The sequence below is a fragment of the Zootoca vivipara genome, chromosome 1 (genome assembly GCF_965207765.1).
Source record: "Zootoca vivipara chromosome 1, rZooViv2.hap1.1, whole genome shotgun sequence".
In the NCBI taxonomy this organism is placed as follows: Eukaryota; Metazoa; Chordata; class Lepidosauria; order Squamata; family Lacertidae; genus Zootoca; species Zootoca vivipara.
In genome coordinates this window covers 63,429,755-63,446,229 of record NC_142582.1, presented here as the reverse complement: position 1 = coordinate 63,446,229, position 16,475 = coordinate 63,429,755, and the positions used below count along the sequence as shown (strand labels likewise).

The 16,475-nt window shown below is 41.4% G+C and overlaps 1 protein-coding gene and 1 pseudogene across 1 annotated transcript; both read right to left on the bottom strand.

Moving 5' to 3' along the window:
- Positions 1–795: 795 nt before the first annotated feature.
- Positions 796–1,239, bottom strand: LOC148687606 (small ribosomal subunit protein bS18m pseudogene; annotated as a pseudogene).
- On the bottom strand, positions 796–15,892 carry SAAL1 (serum amyloid A like 1). Its single transcript, XM_088666714.1, has 13 exons — positions 15,726–15,892; positions 13,996–14,160; positions 13,195–13,308; positions 11,990–12,073; positions 10,012–10,091; positions 7,361–7,420; positions 6,434–6,549; positions 4,620–4,803; positions 3,944–4,029; positions 3,644–3,844; positions 2,404–2,600; positions 1,950–2,042; positions 796–1,747 (listed from the first exon to the last, which is right to left on the bottom strand). The coding sequence occupies exons 2-13, from the start codon at positions 14,119–14,121 to the stop codon at positions 1,655–1,657; spliced, it is 1,434 nt and encodes a 477-aa protein (XP_088522840.1). The 5' UTR covers positions 14,122–14,160; positions 15,726–15,892; the 3' UTR covers positions 796–1,654.
- Between the last annotated feature and the right edge of the window lie 583 nt (positions 15,893–16,475).

Here is a 16,475-nt window from a genome sequence, read left to right as displayed (position 1 = left end):
ATCCCCAAACTGCGGCCCTCCAGATGTTTTGGCCTACAACTTCCATGATCCCTAGCTATCAGGACCAGTGGTCAGGGAAGATGGGAATTGTAGTCCAAAACATCTGGAGGATCGAAGTTTGGGGATGCCTGATCTACAGCATCTTCAGTTAGAATACATCGCAGCTGCACATAACAGGCATATCTGAAAAACTACCATGTACCCCCTGAAATCCACAACATGCAAGGCAGGAGCATGTTATTCAGAACATGTGTACATCTCAAATGTGCAATTTGGAGTGCTACAATTGGTACAATTGCACAAGAAAGCCACAATTACAATAATAACAATTTATTATTTCATCACCACCATTGCTATAAAAAGAGCATGTTATGTATCAATAACGGCATCCAATTAATTGTTCAGTGTCTGACCTGCTTAAAAGCAATGCACTGCTTTACTACTATTATGATAACGAAATACAATGTCTAAAACAGGCATTGTAGCAAGGAGAAAACAGAGCATGGCAACCATATAGGAATCCAGTTATTCATTATTATTTTTGTAATTGATATTACCATTAACAGTTAACCTTTTTTAAAAAAATCATTTCATGACAGCATGTTTTCCACCTTGCATACAAAATGACAGCCATTTGAATAATGAAATCATGATTATTAGTGCAGAGGAGAACCATTCTTCTATTCACATGGCAATCCTTTGTACTCTCTATACAGCAGAATTAACAGTAGGATCAAATCGGAGGTGTCAGGGGTGTGTTTTTTAAGGATGTACCAAGAACGAGTGCTGTACTAATCAGTTACAAAATCAGTTTTATTAAGAACAGTTAACATAATTCATTCTGGATATTCAATACTACATACTTTAGGGTCGCTGAGGAATGTTAGGTCCTTATATATAAAACCGACATAAATCCCATTTGTGGGCTCTTAACCTCTCGTTGTTTCTTCGCACATAACCCTGATATATGCCTTCCAAAGATGTGACCAGTGTGTGGCAAAATAAACTGTGATAAAAGCTGTGCATTTTTGTAGTCAACAGTTACCCCACACAAGACACTTTTTAGGGGGCTCCTTACAGGGATTTGTCCATTGACACAGGCATATCTGCCTTACTGGACAACTGTTCACTGTATGAACTACACCCCCATCTCCACGATGCAACTGCACCAGAGGAAACAGCGCCCTTCCTTATGCCAGCAAAGAGGCAGAAAACCCGCCCTGAGCCCTTGGTGGCCATCGCCAAGGCAGCCGTGTTTTCTGCCTTTCAAGCTTCCGCTGCGGAAAACGCACAGACCCAACAGTTAACTTTTAAAAACTGCATACAAACTGTTTCAAAATAAACGAAGCATCTTCAATTATTTTGTCAATTAAGTTGAGACAAACAACCTCAATGGCTACTAACAAATAAAATGACGCTTGCACTCTCCCCCCCACCCCAAGTAAAGTACTTAGAATTGCAGCTGGAAAACAGGTTTTCCTAAAGTCTGTGTTGTATGTCATTCTCCACCACTTCCATTCTTGTTTTATGAAGGTGTTCATCTGAGTTTACTTGCAAAGATGTTTCAGAAATAACGCACACTCTTTTGTTGCTTTCTTAAAACAGGAATGAATGATTCCAAATCTTCCTGTAAAAAAATGCAATTAATATGCTCCTATGCCTGAAGTCTCAAGCTTGGGAATGCTTTTCTTAAGTTGTCAGCAAGGACCTGATCAGCTTCATTCAGCACTTCAAGAAAATTCTCTACCTGTGTAAAATAAAATACAAGTGTCAACAACCTGAGTCAGGTGAACCACAGGAATTGCTAGGCTATTTAGCATGCATCTTGAATAAGACTAATGAAGAACTCAAATGGATTATTTAAATCTGGTGTGGCTATCCTTCTTTGGCCTGAGGATTGCATTTATCTAGGCAACAGTTTTTTGCTTATTTTCAGAGATCATACATACCGGAGAAGAATACAACGGGAGAAGGTTTTTAAATGCACAGGAACATTTCTGTTCATTTAGATGACTTTGCTTGAGCCCCTCCAGTATGTTTTCCTAGAAACACCAAAATATTATTAGTTCATATAATATTGTGTGTGTGTAGAATTTTGTTGCTATCCAACTGAATGAACATGCTCATATAGTACTGTATAAAATAATAAAAAAATGCTGACAATGCAATTCAAATGCAAGATGACAACAACAAATTAACATGCTCCCCTGAAAAGATCCACGTGATGACAATGCACACATGGAGCCCAGGTGATCAAGGGGTTATTTGCCATATCCTGGAAAACATTTCAAAATGAACACTGTAACCCATATATAAAAGATGATCGTGGGCATCACTGCACTAGTGATAAAATCAGAGCAGAGACAAAAAGCATGTGAACCTACAGGTTCATACGACTGTTACCTTAGAAAGTTCCTGAAGCACATTGGACAGTAGTTCACAACAGATGTCCTTCAAGATTTTAAAATGAAAATCCTCCTCAGCTGTTCCCAACTTCTCGGCCTCCTCTGACTTGGGTTTGTTGGAGCTTTCTACAGATCTCTTCCCACATTCATCCATGTTCTGCAAGACTCTAATCAGGCTATCAATCAGAGGCATACCTGACAGGTAAAACAAGAAAAAAACTTTATGGACGTATGAACTGGCATTTTTTGTAATCTGCCCTAAGCAACATAGCAATTAAAGGTTTTGAAATGTGAACGTTTTGATGAAAAATGGAATGTGTCTCTACATACTTTATTATAATGAGAATAATGAGCATTCCAAGGATTGAAAGAATTATTCCCCAACTAAGGAATATAAGACACTAAAAGGGAAGGGGCTCCAGCCACCGCAGCAAATTTGCCTGTACTGGGGAGTCACACAACTGTGGTCTACACAGACATTTGCCTAGATCAGCGTTTCTCAACTGCTGTTCCGCGGCACACTAGTGTGCCGCGAGACGCTGGCTGGTGTGCCGCGACGTGCGGTGACAAGAAGGGAGATTTGCATTGTCACGTGCCTGGCGGCCGCCAATACACAGCACTGATCCGCTGGAAAGCAATATTTCTCCTCCTCTTTCCCAAAGCTCAGTGCAAACGAGCCTGGCGGCTGCCAATACACACCACTGACCCGCCAGAAAGCAATATTTGGCAAGTGTTTCTTACAGTCATAATTATAATATAGGGCGGCACAGAGTTAAATTTTTTAACTTTTTTAATGGTGGTGTGCCTCGTGATTTTTTTCACGGAACAAGTGTGCCGTGGCCCAAAAAAGGTTAAGAAACACTGGCCTAGATGAACATATACTGTACTTTTTCTCATTCCCCATCACCTGTGACCTATACAGTGAGGGGGGGGGAGAGTATTTGATCCCCTGCTAAATTTGTGGAGTTGTGGTACAGTGAGGAAAAAAGTATTTGATCCCCTGCTAAATTTGCCCGTTTGCCCTCTGACAAAGTAATGACCAGTCCATAATTTTAATGGTAGGTTTATTGTATGGACTGGTCATTTCTTCATCAGAGGGCAAACGGGCAAATTTAGCAGGGGATCAAATACTTTTTTCCTCACTGTACCACAACTCCAGACTGCCATTGTTTTCTATGAAAAAAACCTTATCATCCCTAAAATATTAGCTCTTGTGGTAAGAAAGAAAATACACTTGCTTTTCTCCATCTTGATATATTCGTGTCTGTGTCTATATATATTCTGTGAAGCGAAGATGGCTGATAACACAGACAAAGTAGAAGCCAAGACTGTCTTCTGTTCGTGAACAACAATTGGTGGATCATCTGGCTGGCAGAGTTCATGACAAAACAGATCATACAGCAAAGTCCAAGTTTCTTTTCCATTACCAGGAGTCTGTACTTCAGAATGGAAAAAAGAAATATCTCATGCAACTTGAAGAAAACGTCTACCAAATTTTTTTTCAAATTTTACAATAAAGTGCAATTGAAGCATCCTACCAATAGCTTGAACGCCTTCATCCACTGTGGTGAGGAGCTGTAGGATATGCATATAAACATCAAGCCCTTCTGAACTTTTATCTGTGCTGCAGAAAAGAATTACAAATTATGTTTAGAACTACTGTATTACCACCAAGAAATCTGTATGCCTATGTAAAGTGAATATTTTTTACAATATTTTTACCTCAGTTCTCAGTCAATTACTCTTACGGTGGCTTAACTCAAGTTGTTCTTGAGTTTTCATTTCCAGTAATAGTTTGAAGAAGCTATTTTTGTTCAGGTGTGTACACTTGTTCCCTGCTTACTTGAACAGACTTTCTCCTTTTCTCCATTAGGAAAAAGCCTTCGTGCAGACAGAGTGAGCCACAGTCCTCTCGTAAATATGAGTACCCTTGGTACAGTCTTCCTATCACTTTGGCAGGTAGGTCAGGTGTGGACTTTTTTAAAAAAATAACATTTTGGTCACCCATGAAATGGAAAAGCTACTATGCATAACACAGACTAAAACATGTGAGATTTGGGTTCAAATCCCCTAATCAATGAGTCTCATTGGGTAACATTGGCCTAGTAGGATAAAATGGAGAGAAGGGAAACTATATATGCTGCCAAATGTGGGATAAAAATGTAAATAAGTAGCTCCAGTATCACATGCATTCATATATGGGCATATACATACCGGATTTGTTTTACAGCTTCAAGCAGGCAAGGTACAATTTTGAAATTTGGAAGCTCATCTGGAGAATCATCTGCAGGCTGCTCCACTGGCTGACAAGAACTTTTCTTAATCCAGTTTAACATCAATTCTTCATCCAAGTCAAACAACTTGTCAACCACCTCACCTATTTTCACTAGCAACTCCACTGTAACAAAGATCAAATCTCATTTAAATATTGATGAACTAATAAAATAAAATTTACTCATGCTCACTTCTTAGAAGCCAGACCAAATAAATAAATAAATCGAAACTGTTTTCTTTGTGTTAAGAAAACAGTTTCAATTTATTTATTTATTTGGTCTGGCTTCTTTTGGTGACATCTGTTATTTGACTTACTTTTAGTGTAAGTTCCTGGAGGTCTTATTTGAGTCGTTTCAGTGCGCCGCGGCGGCAGCCGCAGCTCTCCGTCCCTCTCGCTCCGCGGTGCCGGCGGGCGACCTTCCTCCTTCTCAGAGCAGCCGCCGCCACCACCAGGCGCCAGGACTGGCCAGGACTGGCCGGGGTGGCTCGCGGGGTGGCTCGTCGTCGGCTGCTTCTCTTGACCCTGTGCCGACGTCTGTCTCCACCCCGCAACAGTGAAGGTCCGGCTTCGCTTCTCTCGACTCCTCCGCGAGGCTGGGCCTTCGCCGTCGCACTCCTGCGACGTCTCTCCACCTTCTCCGTCGCGTTCCTGGACGGCGCGACCTCCAGGAGCGCAACGGCGAAGGTGGAGAGACGTCGCAGGAGCGCGACTGCGACGGCCCGGCTTCGCTTCTCTCGACTCCTCCGCGAGGCCGGGACTTCGCAGTCGCGCTCCTGCGACGTCTCTCCACCTTCGCGCCGTCCAGGAACGCGACAGAGAAGGTGGAGAGACGTCGCAGAAGCAAGACGGCGAAGGCCCAGCCTCGTGGAGGAGTCGAGAGAAGCGAAGCCGGACCTTCACCGTTGCGCCCCTGCGGGGTGGAGACAGACGTCGGCACAAGGTCAAGAGAAGCAGCCGACGACGAGCCACCCCGCGAGCCACCCCGGCCAGTCCTGGCGCCTGGTGGTGGCGGCGGCTGCTCTGAGAAGGAGGAAGGTCGCCCGCCGGCACCGCGGAGCGAGAGGGACGGAGAGCCGCTGCCGCCGCGCAATGAAACGACTCAACAAGCCTCTTGCCGCTTGCCAAGCAGGGGAGAGGCTGTGTCATGCAGGGGCTGCGGGAGCTGCAGCAGGGGTCTCCACCATGAAGCGGCTCGGGAGTCTCCACCTGCCTCCTCCTCCGCAGCCACTGTTGCTGCTGCTGCTGGGAGCCCTTTTCTACCCGCGAGGTAAGAGCTTCCGAAGGGAAAACACCCCCCCCGGTTTTCAGCCTCCTTAAATGAGCACAGCGCAGCGTTTCCCATTGTCAGGAACGGATTAATCCACTTTCCATGACTTTCAATGGGAAAGTTTGCTTCGGTTTATGAACACTTCGGTTTATGAACAGACTTCCGGAACCAATTGTGTTCGTAAACCGAGGTTCCACTGTATTCAAAGTAGCACGAAGATTGTTTCATCCACATACACACTGCAGCTTGCCAGACGGAATTGGGTCGCCTCTTACAATCATGAGCAGGAAGGAGACAGCTGTGCTGGTTATGATTACAATGCATTCAGAAGAATTCACCAAAAAGAGTTATATGGTTATTGTTATACCTCAGTTAAAATGCCTGGAACATTCAATTGATAAAAGTTATTTTAAACATGCTAGCCTTTTCATAAGAAAACAAAAAGTGGCCTGACAGGAGCAATATTCTGATTAATTTATAACATACCGTTTGTTGAACTAGACATGATGAAACATACACAGTCATACACTGATGGACTTTGTCGAATTCTTTCCACCCAAATATTGGCCGCCTCAGAGTGGCAGAGGCAAGTTAGCAACAACCTAAAGGGGAAAAATCACACTTAATCACACTTTTAAAAGAAAACCAATATTTGGGCTGCAATCTTGGAAGTAAGTCCACTTGAAGTCAATGGCACTTGCTTCTCAGTAGATAGTAATAGGATTGTACCATTAATTTTAACTCCATATGTGTAAATGAGGAATGTCAATCAGAGTAACAATAGAAATGAGATTCTGGAATACTGGTATCAGTTCAAATGTGATTTTAGGTAGAAAGGAAAGAATTTGGAAGCCTGAAAGTAAGGCCTATTGTATTCAATATCATTTTCTTCCAAGAAATTATATGTAAATTTAGCAGGGGATCAAATACTTTCCCCCCTCCCTATAGGATTGAAGCCTTCATTCTTGAAATGAAGCACACCTACTAATATTTTATTTACATGCACTACAACTCAAGGGCTGCAGGTGGCACTGTGGTCTAAGCCACTGAGCCTAGGGCTTGACGATCAGAAGGTTGGCGGTTCGAATCCCTGTGACGGGGTGAGCTCCTGTTGCTCAGTCCCAGCTCCTGCCCACCTAGGAGTTCGAAAACATGTCAAGGTGGTTTCCGGTGGGAAGGTAAACGGCATTTCCATGCGCTGCTCTGGTTCGGCAGAAGCGGTTTAGTCATGCTGGCCACATGACCCGGAAGCTGTCTGCGGACAAACGCCAACTCCCTCGGCCTATAGAGTGAGATGAGCACCGCAACCCCAGTCATCCGCGACTGGAGCTAACGTTCAGGGGTACCTTTACCTTTACAACTCAATACTTAGGATTGGTTTATGCTATTTTAGTTACTGACAAAATAGCTTACCTGCTTGTTTCTAGGAGAGTAGGGGAATCGGAATCACATAGACGCTGCAGCACCATCTGTCTGAAAAAATGACAACAGACCGAAAATGAGGAGATAGCGAGGATTAATTTCCCATACATTTTTCTGAAATTTTGTCCAGACAAATGCCACCACATGCCACCATCTCCTAAATATACATATCTAATATCTACAGCTACAGGAATAAAGAACAAGTTGGGTCATGTTAAGCAACACAGAGATCTTGGACATGGAGGGATGGAACAATTGTTTTGGTTCACACGCTTATTTGGTTTATGATAAAGTGGCTGTAAATAAGGATTTCCTGAACCACATAATTAGAAAACCCTTATTTAAAGTATGGGTAAATTACTGGTGGCTACTGGAACCAACCAGGGGTATCATAGCTGCCAAGTTATCCCCTTTTTTAAGGGAAATTCCATTATGCTGAATAGGCTTCCTCGCGAGAAAAGGGAAATCTTGGCAGCTATGAGAGGTATTAGTGATTAAAAATAAAAATAAACATGGAAAAGAATTGGTCAATGTATCAACAATTATTAACAAAAGAACATGGTGTCTTAAAATTAAAACCATATGATGAGATTAAGGAATACTGCAATAACTGGCTACAATATCACCAAATAGCCCATCTGTTTAACGAAGACAAAAAAATAGGTTTTGAACAGAAAACTTCTAAACTACAAAGCGAGACAAAAAAATAGGTTTTGAACAGAAAACTTCTAAACTGCAAAGCGAATTACTACAGCCAAATTAAAAAAAAATATCGAAAATGTATAATTTATTCCTTGAGTGGGAATTGAAAGATGAAGTAATAAAAGAAACAAGGATAAAGTGGTCTCAAAATTTGGGCAAGACAATACATTTAGAAGGGTGGGAAAAATTATGGAGTGTTGACATAAATTTTACAGATTGTTATGTGATAAGAGAAAATATAATGAAAATGTGTTATCGTTAGTACTTTACCCCAGTGAAATTGGCTAAGATTTATAAAAAAAATATTCAAATCTTCTTTGGAGATGTAAAGTAGAGGTGGGAACAGTATATCATATGCTGTGGGGGTGTAAGGTGATCAATCAATTTTGGACTAAGATACAAGAAGAGCTGAAAAGAATATTTAAGAGCACAATTCTTAAAAAGCCAGAAGCATATTTGATGGGCTTAATAAACAATTATATTCCCAAAGACAAAAAGAACATATTCCTCTATGGGACAGCAGCGGCGAGACTACTAGTGGCAAAAAAAATGGAAAACGGGGGAAATACCAGAAATATCAGAATGGAGAACCAAGATTTGTGGATTTCTGGCAATGGCAAAATTAACGGCTTCAATTAGAGGCAGCTCCAAGCCAAAAGAGAGAGTGGGAGTGTGTAGAGACATATGTAGAAAAATATGGAAATGGAAATAAATTTTAATATAAACATAAAAGGAAAGATTCGCAAGGATACAAGATAATATTACAAAGGATAGAATTATTAAGTACAAACAACTGTTAACACAACAAAAAGCAATACTGTAATATAAATACCAATAAGATCGCACATGGGTGAGGGGAAGTTGGGAGGGAGGGAGGGAAGGAGGGAAGTAGGTGGTATCTGAAGAATTATTAAGAACCTTTAAGAACGTGATATAAAAGCCAAATGATATTGGAAACATGTTGACTGATTGTGGCTGTAAGCTTTTTATTTTCAAATAAAAATGAAGGAAAAAAAGAACAAGTAAACTGGGAGGAATTTCTATCCAAGTATAATATGAAGTGAGACACATATTACTATAAAGCTGGGACAAACAGCAATCTGCTAATTGTAGAACAGCAGTGATAAGGTCATTGCTAGAGAGTTTGCAAGAAACGCAGGACGCTGCATTATGCAGGATCAGACCATTCATCTGCCTAGCTCAGTACTGTCTAGACTGATAGGTAGTGGCTCTCCAGGATTTCAGAATGGGGTAGTTCCATCTTGAAGTGCCAAGGGTCCAAAGTAGGACCTTCTGCAAGCAAAGCACATGCTTCTCCAGTGACCTATCACTCAAATTGCAGTTGGTGAACAATTCACTCCTTTAAACAAATTTGTGTAATAAAGGACAAAAAGAGGAAGTGTAACTATGGTAGATGGTAGAAGCTCCTGAAAAACATCTATTGGAAAAGGACCATGCATAGTACAATTTGAAATGGACAAATTTTATGCTCTTTTCCACACTCCCTCTTGTTCTCCTTCAAACTGAACTTTCAGACATTCAATTCTTTCTCCATTCTTTCAGACACACTTTCAATACCTCCAAGTTCTCCCTCACCATCCTTCTGCCCTCCCCACACAAATGCATAGAAAACCAGTCTATCAGTTCCTTTTATTACATTTACTGCATAACTCTTATGCTTTGACTCTGACTCCTGCCACATCAATGACATTCCTCTCACTATATCTTTTTCTGTAATAAAGTCAAGACTCCTGCTTGCCCTTATTACCAGTCACCCTCTTGTCCTGTCTTACAAATATTAACACCTTGAATCTGTTTCCCCCCTCTATAAAGAGCATGTATAGTACATGTGCCTATCTAGTACTTTAACAACAATTAAGAGTTGAAACATTTACAGTTTCAAAAACACTGAGAAACCAAGAACAAAGCCTACTACTTACCCAAGGTTTTCATGTTTACTAATGGACAGGCATATGTCTGGGCAACAGGCCATATTGCCCAGTATTCCCACACAGATTTCCTGAAATGCCAATATAGTGAGGTTAAGCACCTAAAGTAGAGCTTGCCTATAGTCAGCATAAAATACTTAAGAAAATGGATTCAAGGAATAGGGCAGATGTGCTTTTTGCCCTTGGCTTGGTCTTCAGCATTCATACAGACTCGGAGCAGAGCAACATTTAGCCATGTCTTCTTCTGTGTGGGAGGAACATTCGCAACCCGCAGCGCCTTGTCTGCGCACGCGCGGGTCACAATTCAGCACTTCTGTGCATGCGCCGAAACCCGGAAATAAGCATTCCGGTACTTCCGGGTTCGGCGCAGTGCACAACCCGAAAACGTGCTACCTGAAGCGTCTGTAACCCGAGGTATGACTGAATAAGCCAATCATTGCTGAAAAACAGACTTATAAGTGTAAAAAGAGAGGGGGGAATTGCCAGCAAGTCTTTTGCCTTGAAGAACTCTGTTTCATTCTGGCAAACACAGGTGAAAAATCATACTGTCAAATTTGAAAGTGCTTAGAAGATGGTTACAGAAAAATGAGTCAACCTTTCCAGTAAATATGACATAATTCATGCTATAACTTTTTTAATATAGGAGGGTAAGCATTAAATAAAAGTTATTCCCAAGTATAAATGTATTGATTGATTGACTAATGAATATTGCATTCTGCTTTTCAAGTTGCACTTCCAAAGGAATGTACAAAAGCAAAATTAAAAAGCATATAACTAAAAATAAATATATATCAGAACACCAGGAACAAATCAAAGAGACACAGTAGAAAAAATGCAAAGATAACAAGAAGGGGGGCTATTCCCAAAGCACTAGATGGGTAAATATCTAGAGCTCCAGTGCTACAAACCAAAGATTACCCACATGGTGTTAAAGCCATTCTAGCATCGTAGACTGATCTAAAACTTTAGAGAAGTTTATGCAGAAGGAGGTTCTCCCTGAAGTAACCAAGTACCATACTATTTAGTCTTTGAAGGTTAAAATACATATCCTGAGTCGTACATGGAAAGAAATGTGAAGCCGATCCAATTGCTTCATTGCATGTGTGATACGGCTATGCCAATTAATGCCTGTCAATAGTTGGGCAACTGCTTTCCATGCCACGTGAAGTTTCTGAACCATATTCCTTGGCAGTTCCACATACAGTGCATTGGAACAAGCCAAGCCACAAGACGCTGACAATGCAATAGTATGCATGTCTATTCAGAAGTTAACCCCTGTTGAGTAAAATGTATTTCACTCCCCCATAAGTGTGATGCTGCCTGAGACATGACTGCACCCTGACACATGGATAAAAATAGCCAGGTCTCTTACCTTCCAGCAGAAAGTGCAGCTGAATTACTAGAGCAATTCAGCAGTGACACAAGCTGTCAATGCAGCCTATTGAACTCCTTACTTAGAAGTTTTTAAAAACAATTTTGGAGGAATGAGCATATGAATCAAAGAGCCAATCAAGGAGGGAAACCAGACTAGATGATCCATCGTGACCCTTACAACCCCACAGTCCTAAAGGAAACTTCTAATTATCCTAGCTTTTCAAGCACTGGTTTCCCCTAATTTAAGAAGCCAAAAGCCAATGTAATCCCCCTCCCCAAGGATTTGGTAGCACTGCCTTATGAAGCTACACTTTTAATTTTATTGGGAGCTACATTGGCCGACTGCCATATTATCAAGTTAAGAGGAATCAGGTTTTATAATAATATTGTGCAGAACTGTGACTAAGAACAAAACCTGTTGGAAATTGAGAAATAGGCCTTGATTCTATATTGGCTTGTCTACTGGTAGAGCTGAATACCAATTCTTTTCTATTTTGCCTTTCATCTACACCTGCCTACATAAGGCATATGGATCGCATCAAAAAAGCACAATGCATTATTAATAAACAGGGTACAGCGTCAAGAGATGACTTACAGTAAGCCGAGGACTCTTGGACTTGGCAAAAACACCCAAAAATATATCAGGGGCATTAAACTCTTGTAGAAATAAAGCAACATCCTGAAAACAAGAATGGTTATGTGTCAGTAGACGATTACATGAGAATTGAAATTCAGTTCACTTTGAAAAGTAAGGTAGTCTTTCATTCAGATTCAGATGGCCACTACAATTACCCAACTATAAGTAGCTATCTTGTCAGCTCTTATTTATCCAGTGCATTAACACTTGTCATTTTAGTCCCTCCTACACCAAAGTTAATGATTAGTGGCATATATCCATTAATATAAGAATACAGTATCCAATTGTTTCTTAAATTAATACTGTACAAGATATTAAGAAATTGGTAAGAAAGCCAACAAGGTCCTATGTATTTTGCTAGACTGGCCCAGATTATTCCCACAATTCCTAAGAGCTCTGTGATGGCCAGCAGTTTTTCCACACACGAGAAACTCTCATGATATGCAACTTGACCAGCTACTGTAAATTGTTATTTTAGAAGGTACTCATCATTCATCTTACATTTAAATAAAATTAGGGCAGGAAAAAAATTCCAAGACAAAATACAATGAGTGACTATCCAGTGTTAGTCACACTCAGAATAGGTCTACAGATTTTCATGGGCCTACTCTGAGCTTGACTAACACTAGATTTTGCCCAAGGAGAGTGCTAACAGATAGCATAAAACAACACAGTTTCACAAGTTACACATTTTAGCAACACTGTTCCTAGCCAACAATAGCTATGCATGATTCTTCTTTGACAAGCTTAAAGGTAAAGGAAAAGGGACCCCTGACCGTTAGGTCCAGTCATGGACGACTCTGGGGTTGTGGTGCTCATCTCACTTTACTGGCCGAGGGACCCGGCATACAGGTTCCGGGTCATATGGCCAGCATGACTAAGCCGCTTCTGGCAAACCAGAGCAGCGCATGGTCAAGCTTACTGGACACTAAAATATCTAAGGAACAGAAACCAGATGTCTCCCAGATAATTGCAATCCTTTATAGAATATACTTATTTTATTTTATTAATTTATAGATATCTTACTATAAAAAATTGAAGTTGTTTACAATAAAGCTAACCTTAAACATAGAACAAAACAAAATACCTATCTGCAAATATTTACAGATAACAACCGCTAAAAGTACCCAAAGTATCAGAATACCAAATCACTAATAACGTACCTTATCCATTGACATGTCCCATACTTTGCAAATGTCATTTTCCAGATCTTCATCTAGCTCTACTTGTTCTTCAACATTGTTCAACTCAGATTCATCTTCCTTAGAGCTAACAACCTTCCAAGGAAAGAAGAACATACTGACAAAGGAATCAAAGTAGCAATAAGCCATTGGTCAGCTCAAACACACACTGGTCTCACTGCACAACTTTTCTCCTGTTTGACCAATTGGACATAAAGAGCAACTTCTACCCAAATATGAAGTATTATCTCAATACACTACTGTTTCAGTGGCCTGAGTATGAGCAGTAAGTTTATCACTAGAAATCAGCAATTATGTTATTCATTATAGATAGCACAAATAAAGCATAAATCCAACAATATTTTAATTTAATTTCACTTTGCATTTGCACCAGCATGGCAAATTTTAAATTATCACCTGCCCACCTCAACCCACCCATCTTTACTCAAAGACAAGTCTCACTGATGTCAACATGACTTAATTCCAAGCAAATACAAATAAGACTGCAGCCTTAGAATACACATTTCACAGTTCCAACTGACATCAGCCACCACTGGTTGGAATGGACCTTGAATATCATCTAGTGGTCCAACTCCCTACAGATGCAAGAGATCAAGCATTTACTTAGGGCTTCTTCCCATCTATTTTTACCTGCTGTTTTATACATTATATGTTTTATAGACTACATATTTTTCACATATATACACATTCGTTTTAAAAGCTTCTAAAACTAGACATTGTACAGTTCAAACATATGAGTGGTTTCATGTGTATGCAGCATACCTCAATTAGTTTTGTAAGGACGCTGAAAAACCAGTGTTTGCTGTAAACTGTATTTCTGATAGAATCCCCAGGAACGACGTCCTCCTCGTCGTCATCACTGGAAGGTGGTGAAGGATTCCTGTCCATATTTGAGTAACACAATCCAACTGCCAGATCAAAAGATTTCTAGAAGTGAGCACAAACAACAGCAAAATATTTTAAAACCACAAAGGCTCATCCCAGGACTTATTATTCCTTGAGAGCTGTCCACGGATGAGACCAATATGTTTTATATCCAAAAGATACATGCACATGTGCCTCCTTTAATCCAAAAACAAAGGCTTACAATCGCTTCCTCTCAATTAAAGCCTTAAAAATGTTTTGTTAATGTGCACGGCAATCACACACTGGGTTGTTAAAAATTAGTAAGTACTGGGCACATGAAGTGGGGAGGTGGTCCTTTGGAACCTAGGAAGCCTTTCAATTAAAAAAGAAACAAGGCCAATTCAAATGCTGACACATCTGCTGACAAACCTACTGCATTTACTCAAATCCAATGCTCATCTTTTTTGGCCAAATTACGCTGCGAAAATTAAGGTGTGCATTAGATTCAATTGCACATTTACTGTACATTCGCCAGGAAATACTGTACTTTTTTTTGGTTTCTAGGTTCTGAAAACTGAGGTGCCCATTAGATTCAGTGGCGCATTAGACTCAAGTAAATACAGTACATCTTGTGAGATGTGGTGCTGGGCCTCCCACCAGCGCACTCTTTCCCATAGGACATAATATGAAAAGCACACAAAACACGGACACCGAGACATGTATTCACCTATCCTTCCCGGTTCTTCAACAGCTTTGCACGAAGAGAAGTGTACCTAAACCAGGCATAGGCAAACTCAGCCCTTCAGATGTTTAGGGACTACAACTCCCATCATCCCTAGCTAATAGGAGCAGTGGTCAGGGATGATGGGAGTTGTAGTCCCAAAACATCTGGACGGCTGAGTTCACCTATGCCTGACCTAAACTCTGTATTTTACATAAGTTTGCTCCGTTTTTAACTTTTAAATATGGTTTTTACTGTACAGTTTTATGTATTTCTGTTGCAAACCGCTTTGATACCTTTTTAAGGAAACAGCAGCATATAAATATTTGTAAATAAATACCGGTCCTGATCTGCCCCATTGGATCTGAAGCTATCAGCTTCTATAATCTACTGAGAGGACTACCCAAAAATTAAATAACATTTCCAAACAATCCCTTGGACAGGGCATCTCAAAGTGCAAGTAACAAAGAACAGAGAAGAACAAGGGGGAGCACCACTAAGATGATGAGCGTCAGCTCTAACCATTAAACCAGGCGGCTCCAAGGGCTGGCGCCCACCCTGAGCCTTATTCATCCTTCTCTCTCCCTCAAAGTGCGAGGAAAACTAATGAAACCCAAGCAATCAAGAGGAAAGCTTTCTCCCTTTTTAAATCACCTCACGTGCTTCCTCGCCTGAGCCCTAACACTGAAAACACGTTCCGGGGATCAGATTATTAAGCCCTGGCAAGACCCCACCCCACTAGACCCCAAACCAGGATAGAACCCGCCCCCTCAGCAATGATTCCCACAGGATCCGCGATATATCCCGAGCGGCGACAGGAGGAACCTTGGCTCGCCGCCCCCGCGTCTTCTGCTTCAGCCCGGACAACTTCAGGCGGCCCCGTGGGAGACGCGCGGCCACCGCCGCCGTTGTTTACAGGCCTCACCGTCCTTTCCCGCCTTCTCTCTCTCTTTCTCGACCAATGAAACAGCTCCAAGGATGGGAGGAGGAGGAGGAGGAGGAGGACGGCGGCAAACCTTCGTAGGCCCTCCGCAACTGAGACGGCTTCCGTGAGTCCCAGGAGGCGCCCCAGGCCTTGCCTCTCCCTCCGCCCAGAATGGAGAGCAGCCGCACAGCCTCGACCTCACGAATCCGCTGTGCAAACTCACGAAGCGCCCCCGGGCGGTGGCCTCTCGAAACGCCCAGCAACGGATAGCCTCAACGTCCCTTTTTAATAATAAAACCTCTGTTTCCCTGCAAAGGCTTTTTTATTTTTATTAATACACCGAATGACGGTGCACGTCCTCGTGCGAATGTGACTGTCGGGTCGAGAACATGTTCTGCTGCCAAGGCAAAGTTCACAAACCAAAGCACCTACTTCCCGGGTTTGCAGCATTCTTAATCCAAGTTGTTCATAAACTAAACTGTTCTTCAACCAAGGTACCACTGCACTCAGCAAAATTGTCTCCTGCCAGCTTGCAGAAACTGAAAATATTATACATAGGTGAAAGAAAAAAGAAATGTATGCTACTCTATTTTGATTCCTCAAAAATCTCCTATTATGCTTAAACTATTACGCTTGAACACTGGAGGTTCAATAGCTAGCCTAGGGCTATTTTATAAAGTTACATTATTAGAATGGCACAAATGTTGGCCCTTGGGTAATTGTCTACATGTCACTGAAAGAAGGGTTTTC

What these genes read in the sequence shown, in the direction of transcription:
- SAAL1 (XM_088666714.1), bottom strand. Translation starts at nt 14,121, where the DNA reads ATGGACAGGAATCCTTCACCACCTTCCAGTGATGACGACGAGGAGGAC. An exon ending in GAAGCTGTAAAACAAATCCG is followed by an intron (nt 4,030 to 4,619) that starts GTATGTATATGC and finishes TCTTTTCTGCAG; the next exon opens with CACAGATAAAAGTTCAGAAG. An exon ending in TGAAGGCGTTCAAGCTATTG is followed by an intron (nt 3,845 to 3,943) that starts GTAGGATGCTTC and finishes TCCATTCTGAAG; the next exon opens with TACAGACTCCTGGTAATGGA.